The 24084-nt window shown below is 55.0% G+C and overlaps 1 protein-coding gene across 1 annotated transcript in view; it reads left to right on the top strand.

Moving 5' to 3' along the window:
- Positions 1-1962: 1962 nt before the first annotated feature.
- The window catches only part of HS1BP3 (HCLS1 binding protein 3), a 32382-nt gene continuing 10260 nt past the window's right edge, over positions 1963-24084 (top strand). The window contains exons 1-4 of the mRNA XM_039220194.1: positions 1963-2047; positions 6973-7138; positions 10949-11156; positions 13720-13939. Of these exons, the coding sequence (XP_039076125.1) occupies positions 2016-2047; positions 6973-7138; positions 10949-11156; positions 13720-13939 (626 nt within the window). The 5' untranslated portion in view covers positions 1963-2015. The remainder of the gene's footprint in view (positions 2048-6972; positions 7139-10948; positions 11157-13719; positions 13940-24084) is intronic.

The raw sequence follows: 24084 nt of genomic DNA, 5'->3' as shown, positions 1-24084 counted from the left end.
TCTACGACCCCAATATCAAGGGCTCCAACCCCATGGGGCTGAGCTTCCTGTCCACTGAGCAGCTTGCAGGACCCAGAACAGAGGTCCAGCTCAGGAGAGAGAGAGAGAGATGGGGGGAGAGAGAGAAGAAAGAAAGAAAGAAAGAAAGAAAGAAAGAAAGAAAGAAAGAAAGAAAGGAAGGAAGGAAGGAAGGAAGGAAGGAAGGAGAAAAAAGAAAAGAAGAGAGAGAGGGAAGGAGGGAGGCAAAAAAAAAAAGGAAGAAAGGAAGAGAGAAAGAAAGAGAGGGAAAAGGAGAAAGGGAGGGAGGAAAGAAGGAGGGAAGAAAAAGGAAGGAAGGTAAAGAGAGAAAGAAAGAAAGAAAGAAAGAAGAAGAAAAAAGGAGAGAAAGAGGAAAGAAGGGAGGGAGGCAGAGAAAGGAAGGAAGAGAGAAAGAAGAAAGAAAAGACATAAAAAGAAAGAAAAGGGAGGAAGAAAGAGGGATAGGAGAAAGGGAAGGAGGAAGGAAAGAGGAAGAGGAAGGAAGGAAGAAAAAGAGAGAGAGAGAAAGAAAAAATGAATGAATGAATCCATGAAAAGGTCACGAGAGAAGCAGAGAGTAGTTTTGTGATGGAGTGTGGCTACCGGCAGAAACCAAGCAGAATCCTGTCTTTTTAGTTTCTCGACATCAGAGCAGCACCCACACATTGACTAATGTCACTCTGTGCCCACCCTGGCCTCCGAGCTTTACAGGTGTCCACAGAGCTGGAGTTTGTCCATAGGAGAACTGGGGGGTGGGGGTGGGGAAGGAAGGCTGGTTCTTTGAGAAAATGCAGTCAAGCAAAAGCCTCCCCTCCTCTTCCCAGAGGATGGAAGCATCGTGGGAGGGGGGTGTCATTAGGCAGGGAGGGTACCTGGAGAGAGGGGTCTGCACCCGCACCCAGCTCTGTGAGAGGGAACCTTTGGGGTGACAAAGACTTGCTCCTTGGCCAAACCTCAGGCTCCTCTGATCGTTCTCCTCCAATTGGCCTTGCCCTTGACCCCACTCTCCTCCTTCAGCCTGCGTGGATGGCCCAGTCTTAGCAAGAATCCCGTTCAGTCAGTTGACAGACAATCCCCACGGGGAATTCGGACCACCCTCCATCTCTGATCACATCTCCCACCTCCGCCTGATGTCTAGGCCTTGGCCTGCCTTCAGCAAGAATCCCGGTTTAGCAAGAAACCCCCCACCCTTGCAATCTCCTCCAGTGACTTTCCATCCCTGACCCTCCCGCAGACCCTCGGCCACCCACCCACCCCAGCCTCGTCCTGGCTGCCCTGGGCCGGGCCTCATGCCCCTGTTGTGATAGCCCAGAGCCTATTTGCAGGGGTCTCGCGGAGCCTTCCATGAGGGGAGGGGATGGGGTTGACAAGGTCACAACACCTCTTTAGCAGGGGACAGCTGAAAGACAGGGAAGGCAGCTCTGAGACGCTCTTGCTGGGAAGGCCTCGGAGTCAGCCGCTGCTTCCTTAGATAACACCCCACAACCCGGTCTAATGGACCTTGTTCGCTGGGTCGTAAGTTTCCTCATCTAACCCTCCTCTGAGCATCCCCGGGGCCATGACCGGCCGCCCTGTTTCCCAACACCCTCCCCAAGGCAAGGGAGCCAAGTTATTTACCTTCTGAACCTGGACCCTCTGGGCATTCCTAAGGGTGAAACGGGCGCTTTGGGGTTACCGACTGGCCTCCTCCGTTTTTCCTGGGTGCCTCCTGGCTACTGGGTGTCTCAGGACGCTGGTTCGGGCACGGGGTGCGGGGGACGTGGGGGGCACGGGGCGGGGGAGCAGGGGGCGTGACCCAGGTAGACCAGGGCCTCCGACAGTCAGTGCTGAGTCAGCGCGCAAAGTTCCAGAAAGGCCAGAAGTGCTCGGCGGCCAGCAGGGGGCGGGCCGGAGCCGGGGCCGGAGCCGGGGCGGGCCGAGCGCGCGGGGCGGGGACGCGGCGACGCCGGCGCCTGCGGGTCCCGTGACCGTGCGCCCCGCCCGGAGCCGCCGCGGTCATGCAGTCCCCGGCGGTGCTCGTCACCTCCAGGTGAGCCAGACCCCCTGCCCACGCCGCAGCGTGGACTCCGGGTGCGCGCGAACGAGCCCGACGCGCCCCGGTCGGCGGAGCAGGCGGAGGCGGCCGACTCCGTGGGCCCGCGGCCCGGCCTTCCCTGCGCCCCTGCGGTTTTTCTGGGGTCGACCGCTCCACGGTCCTGCAGGAGCGGTGGACGCATCGAGTACCCCCGTTTTACAGATGGGGAAAACTGAGGCCCTTAAAAGGGTGACGAACTCGCCCAAGACCCAGTGGAAGGCCGGGAGTGGCTAGTCCCGCAGGGAGGCACAGAGAGGGGTCTCTGCCCTTCTCTGCTGACGTGCGTTCTTTTTCGCCCGAAAACATAGTTGATACATCTGTCGGGGCTCGCGCTGTGCCAGGCGCGGTGCGCGGCACCGGGGATGCGGGTGAACTAGAAAAAGGGCCCGGCCCGGCGGGGGAACGAACACCGAGCTGCGGGGCCAGATGCGAAGCAGGGACGAAGCCGGGACGCCAGCGCGGTGTGGGGAGTAGGTTCTGGTCGCCGTAGGAACACAGTGCAAGGGCTGAACCCAGACTTCTCCGGGGTGGGTGACGGAGGCCGCGTCCTGTCCCGCAGGGAGAGTGGGAGGTAAGCAGGTGGAGGGGAGAGGCTCACGAGGTAGCTCAGGAGAAGAGCAAGTGACGCAAAGGCCTCGGAGGCAGAAGGTGCGGTGTGGGCCGCCCTGACCCAGACCGGGAGGACCCAGTGCGGGTGGGTCCTGGAAAGCCCGGGATGGACACGCGTTTACTCTTCTGCAGGGTGACTCCCTTACACGCCACTCTTGTTCCCCCTACGCAAAGTCTTGGTCTAAGATGCCAGTTTATTGCATAAATAAACATATTGCCCAGCGCAGCTGTTATTTTTTCCAGCCGTAATCTGAATTTCCCTGTGACTTCAGGTCTCGAAAAATGTAATTCCGTAAGTAAACCCTGATGCCAGAGCCTGCATGGTGTCCTGTGCATGACGCAGTGATGTCACAGGTTGTGTCTTCATTGGCAGAAGAGGTTTACCTGATACTGCGTTTAAGTCACCTCTCCCTGAGTCTTTTCTGCGAAAAGGAGGTCTGAGATTAGCAAGTATGAGTAGGGCTGGCAGCGGACGCCCTGCTCCGCCACACGCAGATGGGGTGTGACTTTGGTGCTGGGTGCTTGGGAAGGTGGGGTGGCTTCCCTCCCTGCCCCAGCCTGGACAGGGCTTGCTCCTAGTGCCGTGTGCTGGTGATGACAGCCAAGCGGGCATGCGCACTCCGCTCTGCTGGCAGGCACTGGCAAACCCGAGGGGCTGTCCACAGGGTAATTCCGAAGGCTCCAGACCAGCCCCAGGTAGGCTCTTCATGGTTGGGCCCCAGCTCAGCTTTCTGGTGCAGTGCTCACACCCACCCCCCCAAGCGTTCACACTGGCATTCATCCACCAGTGACTTACCGAGTGCCTACTCTGTGCCAATACTGGTTCAGAGTCTAGGGTACGGCAGTCACCCAAATGAAGCCCATCTCATGGAGCTTTAGTGGGGACAGTTGCACAAGCCGTAAATGGATGATGTGTCAGGAATGATAAATGGTACAAAGGAAAATACAACGGTAAGGGGGAAAGAAGGAGTGAGTGCGGTTTTGTTGGTGTGCTCTTTCGTCCAGGAGTGTTGTTCTGATAGAATGGAAGTTGGGCAGAGCCTGACAAGCTGCTTGAGGGAGAGAGCCATGATGCTTTCTTGAGCAAGACTGTACCAAGCAGGGAGGACAGCAGAGCCAATGTCCTGGGGCAGGGGGCTGCTTGGGTACCAGCGAGGAGGCCGGCATGGCTGGAGTGGCGTGGGCCTGGGGGAGTGTTGGGTAAGGCACTAAGGCACCAGTCTTAGGAGCAAAGGGGCTCACAGGAGAGAGAGAGAGGAAAGGGAGGGGGAAGGGAGAAGGAGAAGGATGGGGGACAGGGAAGACTTGCAGAAGCCTGCCTCCAGTAGGTGATGGCCTCAGGTAGGAGGCAGCCAGTTTGTGCCCGTGGCACGCAGGCCCGTTGTGAAGGGGAGCTTGCAGGTTCCTGCGATTGCTGCCCTTCTCAGTGAACTAAGAAGCAGGGCTGTCAGGGGAGAACAGGTACTGGCGGTTACTGGGAGCTTGTGGAGAGAGGCGGCTTAGACCCTGTGTCTTCTCAGCGGGTCCCAGGAGCAGCTGAGAAGCTGCAGCATCACCTGGGAGCTGGCTGGAAATGCAGACTCCCAGGTCCCACCCCAGACCCGATGTGCACACTGACTGCTTCCCTGGTTGACCTGGATGCACTTGCGGTTCGAGAAGCTTGGTCTAAGGCGCAGGTGGGCAGACGGTACCCGTGAGCCAAATCATGCCCACCTCTTGCCTTTGTAATAAAGTTTACGTGTTGTCTGTGGCTGCTGTCACACCATGTGGCTGAGTTGAGTAGTTGTGACAGAGATTGTATGTCCTGCAAAGCCAAAAATGTTTATGGCCCTTTATGGCAAAAGTTTGCCTGGGGTCTGGGGGGTGAGAGAGTGAGTGAGTCAGGCTCAGGGGCATCAGAGTTACCTGCAGTTGTTCTCAACATGCAGTTTGCAGGTACCCCCCCCCCCCCCGCCCCGGGCCTCTGTTGCACAGGAGGACTAAGGAAAAACAGTCCAGACTGAAGCAAGTCCAAAAGCTCTGAGAGAAACATGCTCAAGAAGACAAAACTGATAGATCATCTCTAGAGTTATGCTTAACTCAATCAAGGCACAATACATTTTATTTATTTTTTTCTTAAATAGTTTATTGTAAAGTTGGTTTCCATATAACACCCANGGCCTCTGATTCAGAGGCCTACTTTCTTTTTTTTTTTTTAAATATACTTATTGTCAAGTTGGTTTCCATTTAACACCCAGTGCTCATCCCCACAAGTGCCCTCCTCCATGCACATCACCCCCCTCCCCCCCACAGCCATCAGTCCTCAGTTTGTTCTCAGTATTTAAGAGTCTCCTGTGGTTTGTCCCCCTCCCTCTCCTTAACTATTTTTTCCCCCTTCCCTTCCTCTGTGATCAGAGGCCTAATTTTCCAGGTGACACAGATGTTGCAGGGACCACACTTTGAGAAGCCTGGGTCTAGACGAAGGAAGGGGTGCCAGGCCTGGGCTGCGGCTTGCAGGTTGTGACTGTGAATTTCAGGTGGGGCCAGGAGGCACGTCTGTGTGTGTCTCCCAGTCCCATCAGCCAGAGGCAGAGAGCTGGAGAATTCTGGAGGGGGCAGGGGAGCTGAGGCCAGAAGCTGTGGCTCACCAGGACCTCCCAGCTGAGGAGGTGTGACGGAAGGAACAGGGGAAGGTGGGGGGACCCTGGACTGCAGGGACAGAACTAAGAGGCAGAGAGCCAGCCTGGCAGCCAGCTCAAAGGAGGTGCCTCTCAGCAGGGAAGGCAGGGGTCCTTCACACCTGCTTTCCTCCGCCAAGGCCCCCCCGCTACACTCCCACTTGTGCTTTGTAGGATAATGATCCTAATTCCTACCCACTCCACTGGGCTCTGGGGCAACTACCTGGGTGTGCACTCTGCCTCCACCTCTGACCTGCTGAGACCCGGGCAGCTGGGCAGCCCGCTCCCTTGTGGTGCCTGGTTCCCTCCTGGGAAATGGGTCTAAGCGGTTGTCCCCCTTTGTAGAGCTGCCAGAGCGGGAGCGACTTATGTCAGGTCCGCAGAGCCTGCAGTAGTGCCGGCTGCTACCAGGCGCACATTTAGTCCGCTCTGCACTCCCGCACCGTGTACACCGTGCGCAAAGGTGTGTTTTCCCACCTTGCAGGGGTACGTTTGGGCTCGCCTGGGCCTTCCTATTTGATCTGTGCTCATTCCGGCGTGCTCGTGTCACGTGAAAATGTTCTTGTGTGCGCAGGTATGTGTGGCCAGTGCGTGTGTATACTCTTCGTATGCACTTGTCCTCGCTGCTGGGTGACAAACAGCATCACCACCGTGACAGTGTCATGTGCCAGCGTGGAGGTGGGAGGAATCCACGTGGAAGGAGTCCTGGGGGACAGAGTGTCTTCGATGCATTTGGACCTTAGTCTGAGAGGGAAAGGGCCTTGCTCTGGTACAGTGTTAGCCCAGAAGCGCCCTCCTCCTCAGTGCATCCCTTTGCTCGTGCTCTGGAGGTCCTGCCCAGCACATAGTAGGTCTCAACCTTGATGAGGAGGGGCCCCGTCGTAGGTGTTTGTGTGATGTGTATTTGCCTGCATCACACACATACAGAGGACAAGGACGCTCTTACCATTTTTTATCACTTCAGAGGAAATGTCTCATGACTTGGCGGCCCCCCATACAGTTCAGCATGTTTCTGCAGCATTAACAGGTTCTGCAGCATGTTTTGCCGAGCACACCCTCTCGCAGCCTCGTACGGCAGCCTTCTCAGTGCCGTGTGCCCTACACTCAGTGTCCTCTCCATCCTCCCCTGCTGGACAGGTTCTGTAGTAGCTGGGTCGCCCCCCAGGTAGAAGAGCTGTGTGTCTGCCCAGGTTCCTGGAGGTATGTCATTCTTGCACTGGTGCAGGAAGCCATGCCCTTTCCTTGGTGGGAATAACACCCCCACATGCCTCCCCTCCATCCTTCAGGGGCGCGTGCGCTGAGTGTTAACACACCTTCCCATTGGTGATTTTCCATGAGCCCCATCTCTGCTCCCACTCGTTTCCCTGCTGGGGACGGCCCCTGGTCAGGGAGCAGCCCAAGGGCACGGCCCAGGCCTAGGGCTCGGGAAGCCAGGCCCTGGGAGGGGCCGGTGTGCAGTGGGGCAGGTGGCCTCAAGCGGTGACCGCCTAGGACAGCCAGCAGAGGAGGCTCGTACCCCAGGCCCGCAGGTCCGCCCTAAGGTCCCGTCTGCGTTTCGCTCCAGAGCCTGCTGACTTGAACCTGAGCTTCCTTTGCCTTCTTTCCCTTTGGCAGGCGAGTTCAGAATGTCCACACGGGCCTCGACCTGACCGTGCCCCAGCACCAGGAGGTGCGGGGCAGGATGATGTCGGGCCACGTGGAGTACCAGATCCTGGTGGTAACCCGGCTGGCTGCGTTCAAGTCGGCTAAGCACAGGCCCGAGGATGTCGTGCAGTTCTTGGTGAGCTGGGGGCCCTCCCAGGGTGCTCCTGAGGGGACCAGGGGACTGGGTGCACAGACACATCTACACCAGGGTGTGAGCAGCACCAGGGAGAGGGCACTTCTCTAGCCAGCACTCGCTCCGGGCCCGAGGGTGCCGAGCGTGCTGGGCCTAAGGGCACAGGAGCGTTTCAGGAGCTTATGGTCGGTAGGGAGACAGAGAGAGGCCGTGACAGGAGTGCACAGGGCTGTGGGGGTGCAGAGAAGCAGCACCTGACCCACCCTTGGGAGACGTTCTGGAGGATTTCTGGAGGTGAGGACCGAGCCCGTAGAGCTGTACAGCAGGAGAAGGGAGTCCCAGGCAGAGGGGACAGTGTAAGCAAAGGCATGGAGGCTACAGAAGGGTGTTGTTTGTGAGGAGCTGTGTGCCGTTGAGTGTCATCCTGGATGAAGTGGGAGAAAATGAGGGTGATGACGGCGGGATCCAGGTCACGGGGGGCGTGTAGGGAGCCTGACTTGGCTTGCAGCCACAGAGGACCTTGAAGTAGGGGAGTGACTCACTGGCCCATCTGGTGGGAAGTAGGGTTGGGTTGGAAAGAACTGGCCAGAAGGCAGGGAGCCCAGGTATGAGCCCAGTGATGCCCCAGGGGAGTGCTGGAGACAGGCCAGCAGGAGTTGGTTGTAAAATACTAGTGTTTCCAAAGTAACATGCATATCATTTGCTGACTGACTGCACCAACTGCAAAGCACCGGCTGAGGGGCAGGTCCTGGGGGATGTATGGAGTGTGAAGCATCTACCTGATGGACACACGAGGCTGCAGTGAGGGACTGATCAGGCCTAGGAGGCCCATTGGAGGCCAGCTTGGAGGTGATGTTGAAAGTCTGGAGTGGATGAGGTTGCCTGGAAAGAGTAGATATGAAAGGCAGAGGGAAGGACTTAGGAGGAAACCCCAGACACACAGGCAACTCAGGGACAGTCACAGAGAAGGAGGAGCCCCTGAGGCCAAGGGAAGAGAAGGGGACATCGTGGAGTCGCAGGAGCTCAGGGAAGAGAGAGTCCTGTGGTATATACCAGAGTCCTGTGGTATAGACAGGATCAATAGCTACAGGTCTGCACATGGTTGGTTCTGACTGTCCTGGCCACCAGGACAGAAAGGAAAAGAGTGAATTACCTAGCTCTGGTGACCTATTAGAAGAGACACCACCTTCTAAGAGAGAAAAATGTAAAGACACAGGTCTTCAAGGGGTATTTAGATGGGAAGCATCTAAAAGAGCATGAGGTCTTTCATTTGCTACTTAACTTGACCTTTTTTAAACTTTATTTTGAGAGAGAGAGAGAGAGAGAGAGAGCAAGCAAGGGGAAGGGCAGAGAGGGAGGGAGAGAGAATCCCAAGCGGGCTCTGCACTGTCAGCGCAGAGCCCAATACAGAGCTCGAACTCACGAACTGTGAGATCGTGATCTGAGCCGAAACCAAGAGTTGGACACTTGACCTGAGCCAGCCAGGCGCCCACTTAAATCGATGATGTTTGGGAAGAATTAAGGTCTAATGTTAGGTGCTGGATCTGGTTCTGCTTGGCTCTGAGTGCTGGGGTTTTGCAACTCCTGATCATCTGATTTGACCCACCGTGGAGCTGAACACACACGGTTTCATGGCTGGGAGCAAAAGGAGTGTCTGAGGTCATTGTCTTTGGGCATAACAGAGAAGCAACATTCAGTGAGCCCTGGTGAGGCCATCCAGGCAGGTCTGCCGGGTCCTGTGTGAAGGTCAGCCTTATGTGCGAGGCTGTGCGTGAAGGCATCTTCACACCCCATGCATCACACCGGTGCCACTCTTTTCTGACCAGCAAGAGCTGCGAAGGGTGTAAGTGCATGCATGGGTGGCCATTCGTGCAGGTGCTTCTCAGACATTTCGAACCACCTGTGAGGGCAGAGGAGGAATACATTTATCCTCCAGGAAATCTGAGGACACAACCCAGAGCCTCAGATCTCTGAAGTTTCATGATTTAGCTTTTAAAAAGGGGAGGTGGGGGCATTTTGCATTCTACTCCTGAAAAGGATACATATTTCAATATAAACATGAATTTAACTGCTCATGAGAAAGTAAAAGCGGCCTCCAGAAAGGGGCACGGGGTGTGCTTGCCGTTTCTCGGCCTGGCGTGTGCTGGTGTTACAGACACACACACATCTCCCCCGGAGAGGCTCACCTGGGGGCTCCAGATCCACAGCAGCTCCTATCCTCTGCACTCACAGCCTCCCCTGAGCCTCCTCTCCCAGCTGTTCAGGTAGCTGCTTGAGAAGCCCTTGCATTGGAGCACTGATGAATGTGGGTCCTGGATGGGGGTGGGGGGTGGGCACCCCTGACTTAAAACTTCCTGGCCTCCTACACTATCGGAGCTCTGGAGACCCTACCCCTGGTGGGTCTGAGTGATGGATCGCGTGGGCCTGTCGGGCCAGCAGAGGGCGCTCAACCCTCAGGGTCACAGCTTCCCTTATTGGGCCGAGTTGCTGCCTGGCGGGAGTCACTGTTCTCAGGACCCAGGGGCTGGAGCCTGCATCTCTTCCCTTAAAGGATCCTTTTACTTCTTTGCTTGAGGACTGTTCTCAGGACAGCTCCAGAGCCAGCCTCTTGTGTTGGGACCTGCAGGCTGCAGCAGCCTGGCCCAGGGAACTCCCCATTGGTGCGGGGAGGGGGGTGGGCAGAGAAGGGGGCTCAGGGTTTAAATCCCCCCAGTGCCCCTGCTGGGCGGCTGAAACCCTCACAGGCTGGGGGTTCTGGTGAAAGGCGGAGTTGGCCGGGGCTGCATGCTCCTGTGCCCCCGGATCGCCAAGTTTCCACTCAGCACCTCCAGACACCCCAGAGTCCTCAGCCACACCAGCATCAGTGCTGTGCTGTGGGCTTGGCCCTGGCCCGGGAGCAGAGGCAGCACTGTCTCTGGTTTTATACTCAGTGCTCCCTCAGAGGAGCTGGGGAGCCAGGCCCAGCATACGGAGGGGAGCACAGAGTCCAAGATAAGGGATGATGCTGGCTGTTGGTGGGTGGGTGTGTGGCTCAGAGCAGGTGCTCTTTGAGCGTCCACACTGGGTTGCAGACTGCAGCAATGCCTCTGACCCTCCGTGCTGCAACTACTCCCCAACACCTCCCCATGTGCAGGGCCTGAGCCTTATAGGGGCAGAGACCATGCAGGCAGGGGTGGCCTCATGCAGTGTGAGCTCAGCTGGAAACTGAGTCTCAGGGTGAATTCAGTGGCCTGGGATCACCTGCCGGCCTGCTTCCCCGAGGCCCCAGGGTGCAGTGGGGTCCTGACTGACAGCAGTGCTGAAAAACAAGTTTGCAATATCCAGTTCTTCTCCACTGGAGCACTGTAGGGATGATCCCAGATAGAAGGCTACTGCTTGCACGCGGGAGAATGATCCAGAGATCCGTGCTGAGAAAAGGTGACTCATGTCGTTGTCGGAAGATGACCTAACAGCCGGCCAAACCATGAGGTCACCCTGCTGATATGCCGAAGGCCCAGAATGGAGGCAGCTGGCCTCCTTGGTCACTTGTAGGCCAGGCCGGGGTCCCTGTGTCAGATGTCTCTTCCTGGACCTGTGGTACTGCCTAGAACCCACCACGGCCTTATCTTCTCTCTGGCTACTCAGACTTTCATAATTGAGCCTAGCACTGATCAGGGGGTGTCGGGAATGGAGCCTGAGGCATGATGAGGTGGGGAGGGCCGGAGGTGCCCCAGGGCATCCGTCCTGGGAACAGGCTCTCCAGCCCGGCCTCTGGGTGTCCGGTCGGGGCGAGGGGGAGAGTACTCAGGAAACCACACGCTCCTCTCATTCCAGGTCTCCAAAAAGTACAGCGAGATCGAGGAGTTCTACCAGAAACTGAGCAGCCGTTACCCCACAGCCAGCCTTCCCCCGCTCCCCAGGAAGGTCCTGTTCGTTGGGGAGTCTGACATCCGGGAAAGGAGAGTCCTGTTCAATGAGATTCTGCGCTGTGTCTCAAAGGATGCCGAGTTGGCAGGAAGCCCAGAGCTGCTAGAGTTCTTAGGTACCTGAGGCTCTGTCCCAAAGCCCTGAGGTGTCCCCTGGCCCAGAACTAGGCCTCACTCCCCTGGCTGGGCCAGTGTGGGTCCACGGCTGCTGCGTGCAGCCAGGAAGCTTCAGTCAGGCTGTTGAAGCAGGTGGGCCTTACCCCTGCCCAGCCAGGGTTGTGTGCAGGGGGAGGCTGGCACCTGTCTTTGAGGACTGACTGCCCGGGTGCCAGACGGGGCTCATATGGGTCTTCTCTGTAGTCTGACTCCACCCATTCCCCTCCTGGCATCCCCAGAGCTCCCCCCCCCACCCCACACACACATTCCATTTTGTCTCCTGCCAGCCAGCCCTGGGGACCTGGTCCCTGGGGACACCTCCCTCAGCTTGTCCCCCACAGACATGGGGTATGGTGTCATCTGCCACCTCCTTCCCTTCTGAGTTTCCTTAACTGTCAGATGGGACGATGCCTGGCTGCCAAGGGGCATGAGAATCCAGTGAGCTGACACGTGCAAAGCACGTAGAACAGAGCCTGCTGTACAAGGATGGCTGACATTTTACCCCCCACTCGGCACACCCAGGCGCCATCCAGGCTTGCACATCCAGGGCAGATGCAGTGCCTGTGCGCCCCTGGGTGGGGAGGGGTCCCGTCAGGAGGTGCTGGACTCTCCCCCTGACTTTCTCCCCTCTTTGGACCATTCTGTTTAACTCTTCTTCCTAATGACCGTGGTCTCTAATCTTCACAAGATGGGAGCTTTTCAGAAGACAATTAACAAACAGCAAATACACCAAAAAACATATATGTGTGTGTGTGTGTATATATATATTTATATACATATATAAATTTATTTATATATAAATATATGTTTATATATAATTTGTATATAAATATATATATTTAATTTATGTTGTATATATTTATATAATATATAAATATATATTTAATTTATATCATATATATTTTTATATATTTATATAATTATATATAAATATATATAATTATATAACTTATATATATAAATTTATAAATATAAGTATGTACAATTATACATACATATATATAAAATAATTATAACGAGTGAGGAATAAAACAAAACCAGTGAATGCACAGAAGGCTGGGACTGGGTAAGGTTGCAGAGCCCAGGTTTCTCCTCTCCTTTCCCATCCCCCCCACCTTGGGCCTGTGGGCCCCGGGTTGTTTGCTCTGACATCACAACCTGTTTGCCTCCCAGGGGGCTGTGTTGACTGTGAGATGGGGACTCCAGCTGATCCATAATTGGGGGGCCCCCTCTGTTATGGAGAAAAGGATAAGGTGGTCTGACTTTCCTAGCTTTTCTGTGCCTCAGTTTCCTCATCTGTAAAGTGAAGGTGCAAACAGGATCTCTCACATGGGATTTTTACATTCAAATAAATCTATACCTGAAAAATACTCTTTAAAAATTTTTTCTTTATTTTTTTAGAGAGAGAGAGAGACAGCACACAAGCAAGGGAGGGGCAGAGAGAGAGGGAGACACAGAGTCCGAAGCAGGCTCCAGGCACCAAGATGTTAGCACAGAGCCTGATGCAGGGCTTGAATCCACGAACTGTGAGATCATGACCAGAGCCAAAGTCAGATGTTTAACCAACTGAGCCACCCAGGTGCCCCTACCTGTAAAATGCTTCTTACATGGTGCCTGTTACATGAAATTTTATGACATTTTGAATGGTATTTTCACATCTGTCCTAATAAAATAACAAAGGATAACATAAGGCAGAGTATCATTACTGCTTAGTTTTACTTATTATACTAACACGTTGTTTTCGTAAACGTGTTAATACCCTACATGCCAGGCATTCTGTAAGTTCTTTATCTCAGGATGATATTTTTTTTTTTTAAAAAGGAACTGCTTTCAAAGATCTACCACTCAATGACTATTTAGGTAGAGAGGAACAAGTACTAAGCCCGTTTTTCATTCCATCTGTGGGGAAGAACTAGCTTTTGTATTCCCAATCTGTCACAGACAGATATTTTCACAAATACAAAAATCCCATGCCTGGACGTCGTGACAGTGTCAAGCTGCTATGGAAGTTTCCGGATGCTTGCTCTCCCTTTCCGTGTTCCCATGTCGTGGACATCCGTCAACGGACCATGCTTTGAGAAGTGCTGATGTAAGCTGGTTCGTAATGGAACCATTACAGTTTGTTCTGAATCTTCCACAAGCTCACCGTGCACTCACTGGACTCGTCTAAGGGTCCAGACCCTTGGAGCAGGTCTTCACCGGATCACAGAGCTCCCTGGTGTGCCCGGCAAATGCGCACTGGCTGGCTTTTCATGCATGCAGGCTCTTCTGCTGCTGTGACACCAGCCTGTTCACAGCTCTCGCCTATAACCACTCCGCTCTAGGGCTCGCTGGTGCCCATCACCCCTCGACAGGCTGCAGCAGGTGCTTTGAGCCGAGGCTGCCCCTTGTCCTCCCAGACCCACCACCCTGGTCCCAGGATGCTGCAGGAAGTCCCCAGCTCAGGTCCTGGCACAGGAGGCTGGGTGTGGTGCCTCATTCCCTGCGGCGAGTGTCAGTCCCCTCTTCTGTCTCCTCCCTCAGGCACCAGATCCCCAGGGGCTGCGGACCTCAGCAGCCGAGATGTCTCTGTCCTGGAGGCACACAGCCAGGCCCGGGACGACGGGGAGGCTTTCGACTTCTTCGAGCAGCAGGACCAAGCAGAGGGTGAGGGTGTACCCATCCCAGGCCTGCAGGGTGACGATGCGGGGAAATCCTCTGAGGAGGAAGAGGAAGAGGTGCTGGACCCTCTGGGCATCATGCGGTAGGTCTCCCCATCCCAGATGCCCTCCTGGCTTGCTCCCGGTGATGGCTCTTCTCGCCCTCCGTCCCGAGAGTCTGAGAAAGCCTGTCTCTCTGGGTCGTCACCCCGTGTACCTGGTGTGCTCAGGGAACTGCCTCTCTGCTCACCCTCGACATGCCTACTCTGAGAACTGGGCTCAGGCATTGCCTTCTCCCTGGCCCCCGGGTGGGCCCCTGATCTCCAGCTCCGCCCTGAGTCCTCGCTGCCCCCACCCCTGACACCCCACCTCAGCAGCCCAAGAGCGCCGGGGTCTCCACCCAGCTGACCACTGATAGCCTGTGACTTGTGGCATGTGACTGGAGCTCCCTGGGCCACGTTTCACTGTTGTTAAAGAGGGGTGTTTGCCTTGGCCCTGTCTCCCCACAAGACGGTTCTAAGGCCCGTGAATTACATAGTGGAGGAGACTGAATACCCTCAAGGTGCCGACTGTGTGTGACGAAGAAGGTAGAGTGAGCCCTGGGGTCCCCTCTCCATGCCCGTGCACGCACACAGGCGCACACACACGTATGCTGCCTGGAGAAGAGGGAAGCCAGGTGCCGTCTCAGTGGTCCCTGGCGTCCTGATTCCTTCTCCTTTCCTGGCCCTCTGACTGCTTTACCAGTCACCGAGCTGCGCTCAAGCCCCCACTGTGTGACGTCCCCTGTGCTGGGGGTAGGGGGCCACAGGCAGGATGAGACGAGAGAGACCTCTGTTCCCAAGGCCTGCCTGATGGGCACAGGCTGGGGGGGCGGGGGGGTGGGGACGGGGACCCTCCCAAGCAGACAGACTCAGCCACTCCAGGGCCCTCACTGCTGCTTGGCCCAAATCTGCGAGAAACAGATGGGAACTGGTAGGTGTTTCTTAGCACCCACTACACACTGGGCTTTGTACTTTGCACTTCACGTACTGTGTCTCATTGATGTCCTGCCTGCAAGCAGATGCTGTTATCCCATTTTACAGATTAAAGAAACTGAAGCCTGCGGAGGCCGAGTACTGTGCACAGGGTCAGATGGCTGGTAAATAATGGTACAAATCCAGTTCAGGGTCCTGGGCTGTGGTGCGGACTAGACTGCTTGGGCTTGAATCCTGGCTCTGCACTTACTAGCGTGTGTCCCTGGCAGTTTACCCCCGTCAGTCTCCTGCAGTGAAAATAGGGTGCTGCCAGCAGCTCTCTTTAGGGCTCTGGTGGTGACCGCCCTTCTCATGGTGCCAGCTTGCAGCCCGACACTTCCGCAGAGCCAGCCGCAGACCCGCAGCGACGCTCCCTCTGCCCCGATGAGAGATTGAAGTTCAGCCAACAGGCAAGGGAGGCCTGTCTCGCAGGTCCTGTTCCAGAAATCGGGGAGGGGCCAGTTCCACTTAAATGTCATGAAAATCACCAGCCCAGAAAACTGCCCTCCATCCACCAGCTTTCCTCTCCCGGAGGGGGTGTGGGTCTGGGCACACACAGGAGGGGTGGCCGCAGGGCCCCCCGTGAGACCAGCCTACAGGGGACAAGGGTTCACTCTCAGGAAAGGTCTGGTGCTCTGGGAGACACGGGACCAGAGCCAGAAGTTGGGCAGCACCTTGGGGCCCGGGAGTCAGCTCCCCCTGGCCCTCCATGGCCGCCTTGACCTGGAAGAGGGGTCAGCAGCTCTGCGGAGGAGGCAGCGAGGTTATTTGGGGAGCAGTTCGTAATCGGCACTCCTTATCGGCCTTTGTTTTGGGAAGGATAAGGCTTTGTTTGAACTCACGCTCTCTGCTGTTTTGAGTAACCACACGTAAAGCCAGACTGAGGAGTCCAGCGGTCTGCGCCAGCCTTTGGCTGAGGGTCATGCTTAGCAAAGCGGCTCCTTTTTTGGGTAGGAAAATGCTCTTTGGGGTTGGCAAAGGCCGCCCTGAATTTCCTACTTATTTCAGTAGCAGATTGTCGGGAGATGTGTCAGCCATCTGGGACCACCTGCCCCCCCCCGCCCCCCAGCACTGTCCCCAGCTCTGGGGGGAGAAGGGGGGCTTATTCCTGAATCCTGGGACAGCTTAGCACCTAAAAGGGATCCCAGAGGCCTAATAAGACCTTCTGCTAATTTTTCCATTAATGACTGGGGGACAGTAGTCAGCAATGTTGCTTCTGTTAGAAAAAGTAAAGAATAACATTTTTTGAGAGCTTGGTAAATGTGAGAAACTGATTCCTACTCTCATGAATAGGTATTTCTCTTCTTTTTCTGTTTTTTTTTTTTTTTTTTTTTTTAAAGATCATGACACACCACCTTGCTCTCGGGACCTGTGTGGGTCTGGTTTGGGAAATGGTACTCTAGGAAGCCAGTAGTGGCATCAGGCTCAGTGTGTGTGTGTGTGTGTGTCTGTGTGTGTGTCTGTGTGTGTGTGTGTGTGTGTGTGTGTGTGTGTAAGCTGAAGTTTGGAGACAAGTAGCTGATTCCAAATGGTACTCTAGGAAGCCAGTAGTGGCATCAGGCTCAGTGTGTGTGTGTGTGTGTGTGTGTGTGTGTGTGTGTGTGTGTGTGTGTGTGTAAGCTGAAGTTTGGAGACAAGTAGCTGATTCCAAATTCATGCAGGCACTGCTTTTTGTGTGGGTGGGCAGGGCCGGGGATTATCCACAGATGGGAAAACTGGGGACAGTTGAGCAGGGACTTGAGCCCCATGTGTATGTGGCAGAGCCCCAGCTTGACCTCAGGCTTCCCCCTTGGCCTCCACCCAGGGACCCAGGTGGATCTGTTGACTCTTGCACAGTGCTGCCTGCCCTGCCCTTTAGTGGGGAACATTCTGGTTTTTGCATGAGCTTATGCTTTGTACAAACATCTCCTACCCCGCCCTCAGTTCCTCTGCAGATGCGCCACCCCCCCGCTGTCCCAGATGAGTGCCACCCCCAACCCCCAAGGGTCCATCTGGGCCTGGCTCTCCAGGGTAGCCACGTTTGCAGGTGACAGGCGTCGGTCCTTCCTGCCTTGGACCCGGCGGGGCGCTGTCGCTCCACGGCAGCCTGCCGGAAGGGGGGGAGGTCGCCAGCACAAAGCCCCGTGCAGGGACTGGCCGGCTTTTCTTTGTCTCTTAAACCTGGTTTTGATTAGGGAAAAGACGAGTTGCTACACCAGTAGAAAGTGCTCAAAGATAGAAAGAGCTTTCACTCAGCCCATCACGGCTCTGCTGCTCTTCTGCTCACAGGGTTCTGGGCATCTGTGTCCCCGTGTAACCCGCGTGACTACATACACAGCGTCCGTGCCTTTAATGCTGTGCTGTTCACTGTGGATTCTCACGGTCGCTTTCCGTGTCCTGCGTTGTTTTCGTGTTTATCTCTCTATTGTAGAGACTTCGCACGTCTGCGAAAGACGGAGTTCTGCCGTAATGGTTCTGCCTTCTGCTAGAAACACTCTGTTAAAAACATTTAAAAAAAATTTTTTTTTAATCTTTATCTTTGTGACAGAGAGAGACAGAATGTGAGTAGGGGAGGAACAGAGAGAGAAGGAGACACAGAATCTGAAGCAGGCTCCAGGCTCCCAGCTGTCAGCACAGAGCCCAACGCGGGGTTCAAACTCACAAACCATGACATCATGACCTGAGCCGAAGTCGGACACTTAAGTGACTGAGCCACCCAGGTGCCCCTCCATTAAAAACACTTTTAATAGTAACTTGAATAATACAGATTAGTACAGAAAAATTGAAAATACAGTAAAAAAACCTTTTGCCACAGAGGTAAGGCTTTTGGATGTACATTTTTTAATCTATAATTTGCTTTTTTTTCCAGCTTACATACTGGGTCTTTCCAGATCAGCAAATAGGCTTCTACATTCTTAATCCTGTGTTAGTCCATTGGGTTGATGCCTTTGGCAGGTGCCTGCCTGGGGGCTTTGTGGTGTTTTCCATAGGTTTTTGGTGTTACTGGCAGTGAGGAACTTATGTGTAGAGCCTTTCCTTCTAGATAAGAAGGTTCTGGAAGGTTCTGCCCAGGGGCCTTGGTTGTGCCACTCACTTGTGTAGGATTACTCTTCAGTGAGTTTGTCCCTCTCTTTCGGGAAGGTGTTTTTGCTTTTCCAAACCCTGCTCATCCGAGAAGTCCACTGCCTCCCACCTCTGCGCCAGTGCCCAGCAAGCCCTCTTCCAGCCCCGGGTCACCGAGGACCCTCAGATCCCCAAGGGACAGGCTGGTTCCTGCATGAACATGCCTTCCCTTAAGGCCAGGCTTCCCGCTCTCTGCTCACAGGAGGGGGGGGCCAGCCCCCACTGCCCCGGGCATGGCCTCAAACGGGGAAGCTGGACATTTTTTTTGGAGTGAATCATGTATTTTGTCACAATTATTTATACAAATTTTGCCATATCTTCATAAAAGAGTCCTATGTATTTTAGTATAAAAATGTCTTAATCCCTATACTTGGATGAAGTCACTGCTCTGGGGTGACCCTCTGGCTTTGAAAACCTCCTAGCACACTTCCCGGTACCCCCAGATTTGCTCCAGTGGGGATTTACTTATTATTTTTTTCCTAGGAGAGAGAGAGAGAGAGAGAGACAGCGTGAGCAGGGGAGGGTCAGAGAGAGAGGGAGATACAGACTCTGAAATAGGCTCCAGGCTCTGAGCTGGCAGTCAGCACAGAGCCCGACGCGGGGTTCGAACCCACGAACCGCGAGATCATGACCTAAGCGAAAGTCGGACGCTTAACCAACTAAGCCACCCAGGCACCCCGGGGATTTACTTATTTTTGCCCCAGCTGTATTGAGAACTAATCAGCACATAACATTGTATGAGCCTAAGACGTGCAATGTGATGATTCAGTGAACGTATAAATTACGAAACAGGGACCACAGTAAGGTTAGCAGACACCTCCATCACCTCACAAAACTAGTTCTGGGATTTGGAAGCGAGAGATCCCCCAAGGTGGGCTGTGGAGGGGCTGTGCAGATGGCCCCGGCCGTACCTGGTGAGGTGCCTCAGAAGCTGCTTCTCCTCGGCCACCTCGCTCGGGGGCTTGGGATCCCTGTAACGTTCTGGGCCCCGCCTAGACGGCAGACCCCCGCTGGGCAACCTGCACCGCCCTGGAGCTTGCCAGCGCCCTCAGACCTGGGCTTTAAGATGCCCCTTAGGTGATTCCCAGGGAAGTTCACGTTTAAGAGGCCCCAGAAACAAAGTTGGTCTCGGAGATGGCAGGAGAGAAATGACCCAGGAGCAGCAGGCCATCTGGCAACAGCTCAGCCGCCCACAGGGCTTCCAGGGGGGTGAGCTCAGGGGTCCTCCCTGCTGCTCTCGGTCCGCATCCCTTTCCAGCTCGCAGACTTTCTCTCCTCCCTCCTGCTCCCTGCCACCTGCTGGAGAGCAGTTGTTCCTGGTCACAGCGGGGCCTTGTCCTGTACCTCTGCAGATTGCATTCAGCTGCCACCTGGCCTGGGACCCAAATCACCGAGGAGCACAGTGACAGCCACGCCCGGCTGCACCCTGGAGCTGTCCCACTGATCGATTGCGGCCACGTCCCCCGTGAGAGCAGTGCCGCGTCCATCTCCCCATCCACGTCCGTGTGCAGTCTGGCCTGAATGCACCATGTGACCGTGCTTTCCTTTTTCTCTTCAGTAGCAAGAATTTCAGTTCAAGAGAAATCTCCTACAGAGCCCCGACACATATAAAACAGAGGGAGGTAGAGTTGGCCTGGTTGGAACAGGACTGGAGAGACTGGATCTCTGCACCCGCAGCCTCAGCTCACCTCTCACGTGGCCCTGAGTGGCTCTGTGGAAGGTCCAGACCCCTTAGAGCGTGGTGTGAAAGCCACTGGGAAAGCTGGATGTGCAGATACCCCAGAGCAGAATTAGAGGCAAACAGTCCCAGGTTCAAATCCCAGAGGTGCCCTTTACCAGCTGGAGGGCACTGGGCAGTTTCTCTTTTTTAAATTACAGACAAAGTCCCAGTGATAGGAAGAATAAAGTGAGATGGGGTATAAGAAATTTCCTTGGTACAATGTTATCATTATTTCAGATTTGCTTTGGCCTGGTGTGTTTGAATGGAACTAAAGGCAGTCTTTCCACTTCCTGGTGTGTTATGCAAACATCAGCGTGCTTACCTCGTTGCCAGGTCACCCAGTACAGTCTGTGAGACTTGCTGCAGGTTAGAGGGATGCCTCCCACAGCCTCGGTCTCCAGTCAGGGGGTTGATCGGCTGTCCTTGATGGAATTGAATGGTTGCTTGACTCGCTGGGGATGGAGCCTTGAGAGCTCATGCCTGTCATTCCTCTGCCTCAGGCTGCTCCCAAGTAAGAGCATTAAAATGACAGAGCTTTGGGGTGCTGGGTGGCTTAGTCGGTTAAGCATCTGACTCTTGGTTTCAGCTCAGGTCATGATCTCGCGGTTTGTGGGTTCGAGCCCCACATCAGGCTTCGTGCTGACAGTGCAGAGCCTGCTCGGGATTCTCTTTCTCCTCTCTGCCCCTCCCCTACTTGCTCAGTCTCTCAAAATAAATAAAACCTTAAAAAAAAAAAAAAGAGCCTTTAAACTGTGAGGGACTTGAAGGCAAATCCAGTGTTTATTCATGAGTATTACTGAGGAGCTGAGATCACACAGCCACGTATCTTCCCAATGGGAGCTCCAGCCTCCTGACCGTTGGCCCAGGACCTTGCCCGTTACCCCCAGACTGAGACCCGGTCTGTGCCAGGGCGCCAGCCTCATGGCCCTCGTCCACGCATTCTCCTTGTTAGGTGGTGGGGGTGATGGGGTTGTTCAGGTGCAGGGACTGCCAGGTCCCACTGGTCACGTCAGCATTTGGGGTATTGTCGGGGTGGGGGGGGAATAAACCCAGGCCACCCAGGTGAGACCAGGCAAGGGAGGGATCCACCCCCAGGACTGCATTTAGCAGAGGCTCAAAGGCACGCAGGGAGTAGGAGCGATTCTTGGTAGGAAAAGAGAAAGCACGAGTGTGTCCCGACTGGACGCTGTCGGCCAGGGAGGCTGCTAACTGGGAAAGGGGCGTCCTGCACACTGCGTGGCTGGTTGGGGGGCATACTTGGCTTTCTTTGGCCAGTGCTGTTAAGGGGAAAATGGGGAAAGATTAGGGTGGCTGGCAGTTATTGGTTAAGTCCTGGCTGTTGGGGCCATGGCCACACAACTGTGGTTTGGTCTCCTGGGCTGGTCTATGCAGGTCACGGGACAAAGTTCCATCTTCCGTGTGTTTTGCCAGCTGCCCGTTTGTATATTCCATCCCACAGGGCTGTTTTGGGCATGGCCAGAACTGGGTCCTTGCTTTCCAGAGGGGTGGAGGGGAGGCACAGCCGGTGGTGTGGGTGCTGTGGTGGGTGCGGGGCAGTGTTTGGCCCCAGTGCATAAAGGAAGAATGTCATCATGCACAAGCCCAGAAAGGAGGGGGACTCGCTGAAGTCCTGGTCCCCCAGGTAGGGCCCAGTAGCCTGGAGAGTCAGGCTATGGCTCTTGAGAAACAGATCCTTGAGGTTAACTCTGGAGTTACAGCAAATGATGGGTGTTTACCACACAGGCCCTATTTGCTTTTTAGGCCCAGAATGAAGTCTGTTGGGCTGAAATGTGATGTGACCCTAGACGGCATCAGGTGAGCCTTGGATCACAGGCCTCTGCTGTGCCCTGGGCCAGCCTGTGTGCGGGCTCCATGCACATCTTCCAGAGCATTCCTCATTCCCATTTCACAGACAAGGAAACAGACCCAGGGAAGTGAAATGACTGGCCCGAGGCCAAACATGGATTCCCTTGCATTTCCCCCACCTCCAGTGCCCCTCCCCAGGAGCAGAAAGGCCAGAATCTTCCCCAGACCCTTTTGACCGTGGCCCTAACTTTCCCTCAGACTCTTCTCCTTCACCGTGGCATTTTCACAGGGCTGTTCTCTGCCTGGAGCACAGCTTCCCCGACTCTGCTCATAGCCCATCTAGTGCCTGCCTGAAGCTCCCGTCCGGGGGGAGGCCGGCCTGGCTCGTGCAGTGACGGCCTTTCCTCGGTGACCTGCACCGCCCTGGTGACCGGGCCACTGTGGAAGCCCCAGGCCTGGTGCTGCTGCAAATAGCACTGTCCCGGAATAAGTTTCACAAAAGTGTATTTACTGGCACTCAGAATTTTCTCTCAATGCAAAAGAAACTGAATTTAAAATTAAACAATGAAAAATGCTTTATTTGAAAGCAGGAAGATTGTATGATTGGAGAGGATACGTATCACTCTGGCTTTGACGCTAAGTCATGTTGTCTGTGAGCCTTGGCTTCAGAAGGATCTGCCACCTTCTGTCTAGTCCAGGAGATGCACCTGTAACTCGGGTGATGCAGGTCCTGGGCAGCTGGTGCCCATCAGTGGTCTGCCAGGGGGACAGGTGCATCCGGGACCATGGACGCGGGCCCCTGGGTGGCCAGAGGGGAGGCTGCTATCACATGTCTGTCACTGTCACCAGAACTGCCTGAGCCACATGGGCAGGGCTGTCAGCCTCAGCGTCTGCCGCCTCCGTCTCACGTTTGCACCTTGTCCGCCTGCAGAATGCGGCCTGGTCTGGACATCTGTCTTCCATCGGGGACGCAAAGCAGGAGAGCTGATGTCCGTCCACACACACACCTTCATGCTACAGGAACGTGCTTCCACATGCTGCACCCATCCAGGGAGCCCCCCCTCCCCACCTCCCACCACCAGTGTGCATCAGAGCCTGCACGAGTGCAGGTGACCCCCTTTGTGCCACCAGGAAGACAGCAGCAGGTGTGTCCGTTTCACACCTCTCTGCTCAGGGCCCAGGTGCCACATCCTTGGTGACAAGAAACTAATCATATCAGCCCTCCTCTGGTGAAGGGACAAGAGGGGTGCCCTTTACTGTGTTGGTGCAGAGGCAAGGCTGGTGGGCAGGCACCGCAGAGCGGGGCAGTGCATCCCGCAGACAGCCGGGCAGATGCAGGCAGAGCAGGGGCAGAGCAGGGATGGGGGCCATGGTGGTGTGTGCGGCTTGAGTCTGTGCCCACGCAATTTGTGAACAAGGGAAGAAACCGGGCCTGGAGACTCCCCTCAGACATGACGTGCCTGACCCTGTCCCTGAGGCCAGAAATCTGGCATCATTCTAGCTGCGCCCCTTCTGCCCACTGATCACCTCACAGTCCACATTTTCTAGGAGCACTTTTGCCTTCTGATGTTCTCCCCGACCCCGTGCCCTTGTCACACTGCGGTGCTCCCCCAGGCCAGGCTCTGGTCATTTCATGGACCACGAGCCAAGCTGCCGTGGAGACCTGGGTCATGGTCCTGCCCGAGTCATGCCCCTGGCAGACTGCCTGCAGGTGGGGGCTCATTTCCTCTGCCTGAGTACCCATCTACATGGCCTCACCTCCTCTGGGAGCCCCCTGAACTGGGTGGGCTCCCTCTGTGCTCTGCATGTTCTGGAACTGCCACTCTATGTGGTCGTGATCGGTTTATGTGTCTCTGATTTTCAGCTGTGAGTTTCTGGGGACAGTAGCGGGTCTAACTGCGCTGCCCAGGATCTTATATGAGGGAGGTATCTAGCCAGCGCTGGGTCACAGAGGGCACTCAGAGTGAATGCATGAGCTGCTTACAGGGTGGCTGAGGGCAGGTGAGGAAACCGGCTGACATGGCTTCCAGCTCTGGAAGAGTGAAGCCTCCATCTGTGTCTCAGACCAGTGCTGGGATCCCACCTCTCTTCATTCTCTTTCTGCTTCTCCTGGGGGAGTAGGTAGAAGTAAGTCTGGATAAGAGACATATTGGAGCGTTCATAGCAGCACTCTCAACAATAGCTAAAACATGGAAAGAGCCTAAGTGTCCATCAACAGACGAATGGATCAAGAAGATGTGGTTTATCTATACCATGGAATACTACATGGCAATGAGAAAGAATGAAATCTGGCCATGTGTAGCAACGTGGATGGACCTTGAGGGTGTTATGCTGAGCGAAATAAGTCAGGCAGAGAAGGACAAATATCATATGTTTGCATGTATAGGAGGATTAGGAGGAACTTAACTGAGGAAAAAGGGGGAGAAGAAGGGAGGAAATGTTGGGGAAAGGGAGAGAGGCAAACCATGAGAGACTCTTGAATGCTGACAAAAACTGAGGACTGATGGATGTGGGGGGGAGGGGGGGTGGGCATGGAGAAGGGCACTTGTGGGGATGAGCACTGGGTGTTATGTGGAAACTAATTTGACAATAAACTACTTGTAAAAAA

The sequence above is a fragment of the Hyaena hyaena genome, unplaced genomic scaffold, assembly GCF_003009895.1.
Source record: "Hyaena hyaena isolate Hyena2069 unplaced genomic scaffold, ASM300989v1 scaffold_874, whole genome shotgun sequence".
Taxonomy (NCBI): Eukaryota; Metazoa; Chordata; class Mammalia; order Carnivora; family Hyaenidae; genus Hyaena; species Hyaena hyaena.
Note: the sequence above shows the minus strand (reverse complement) of the source record. Positions and strands in the feature narration are given on the sequence as shown.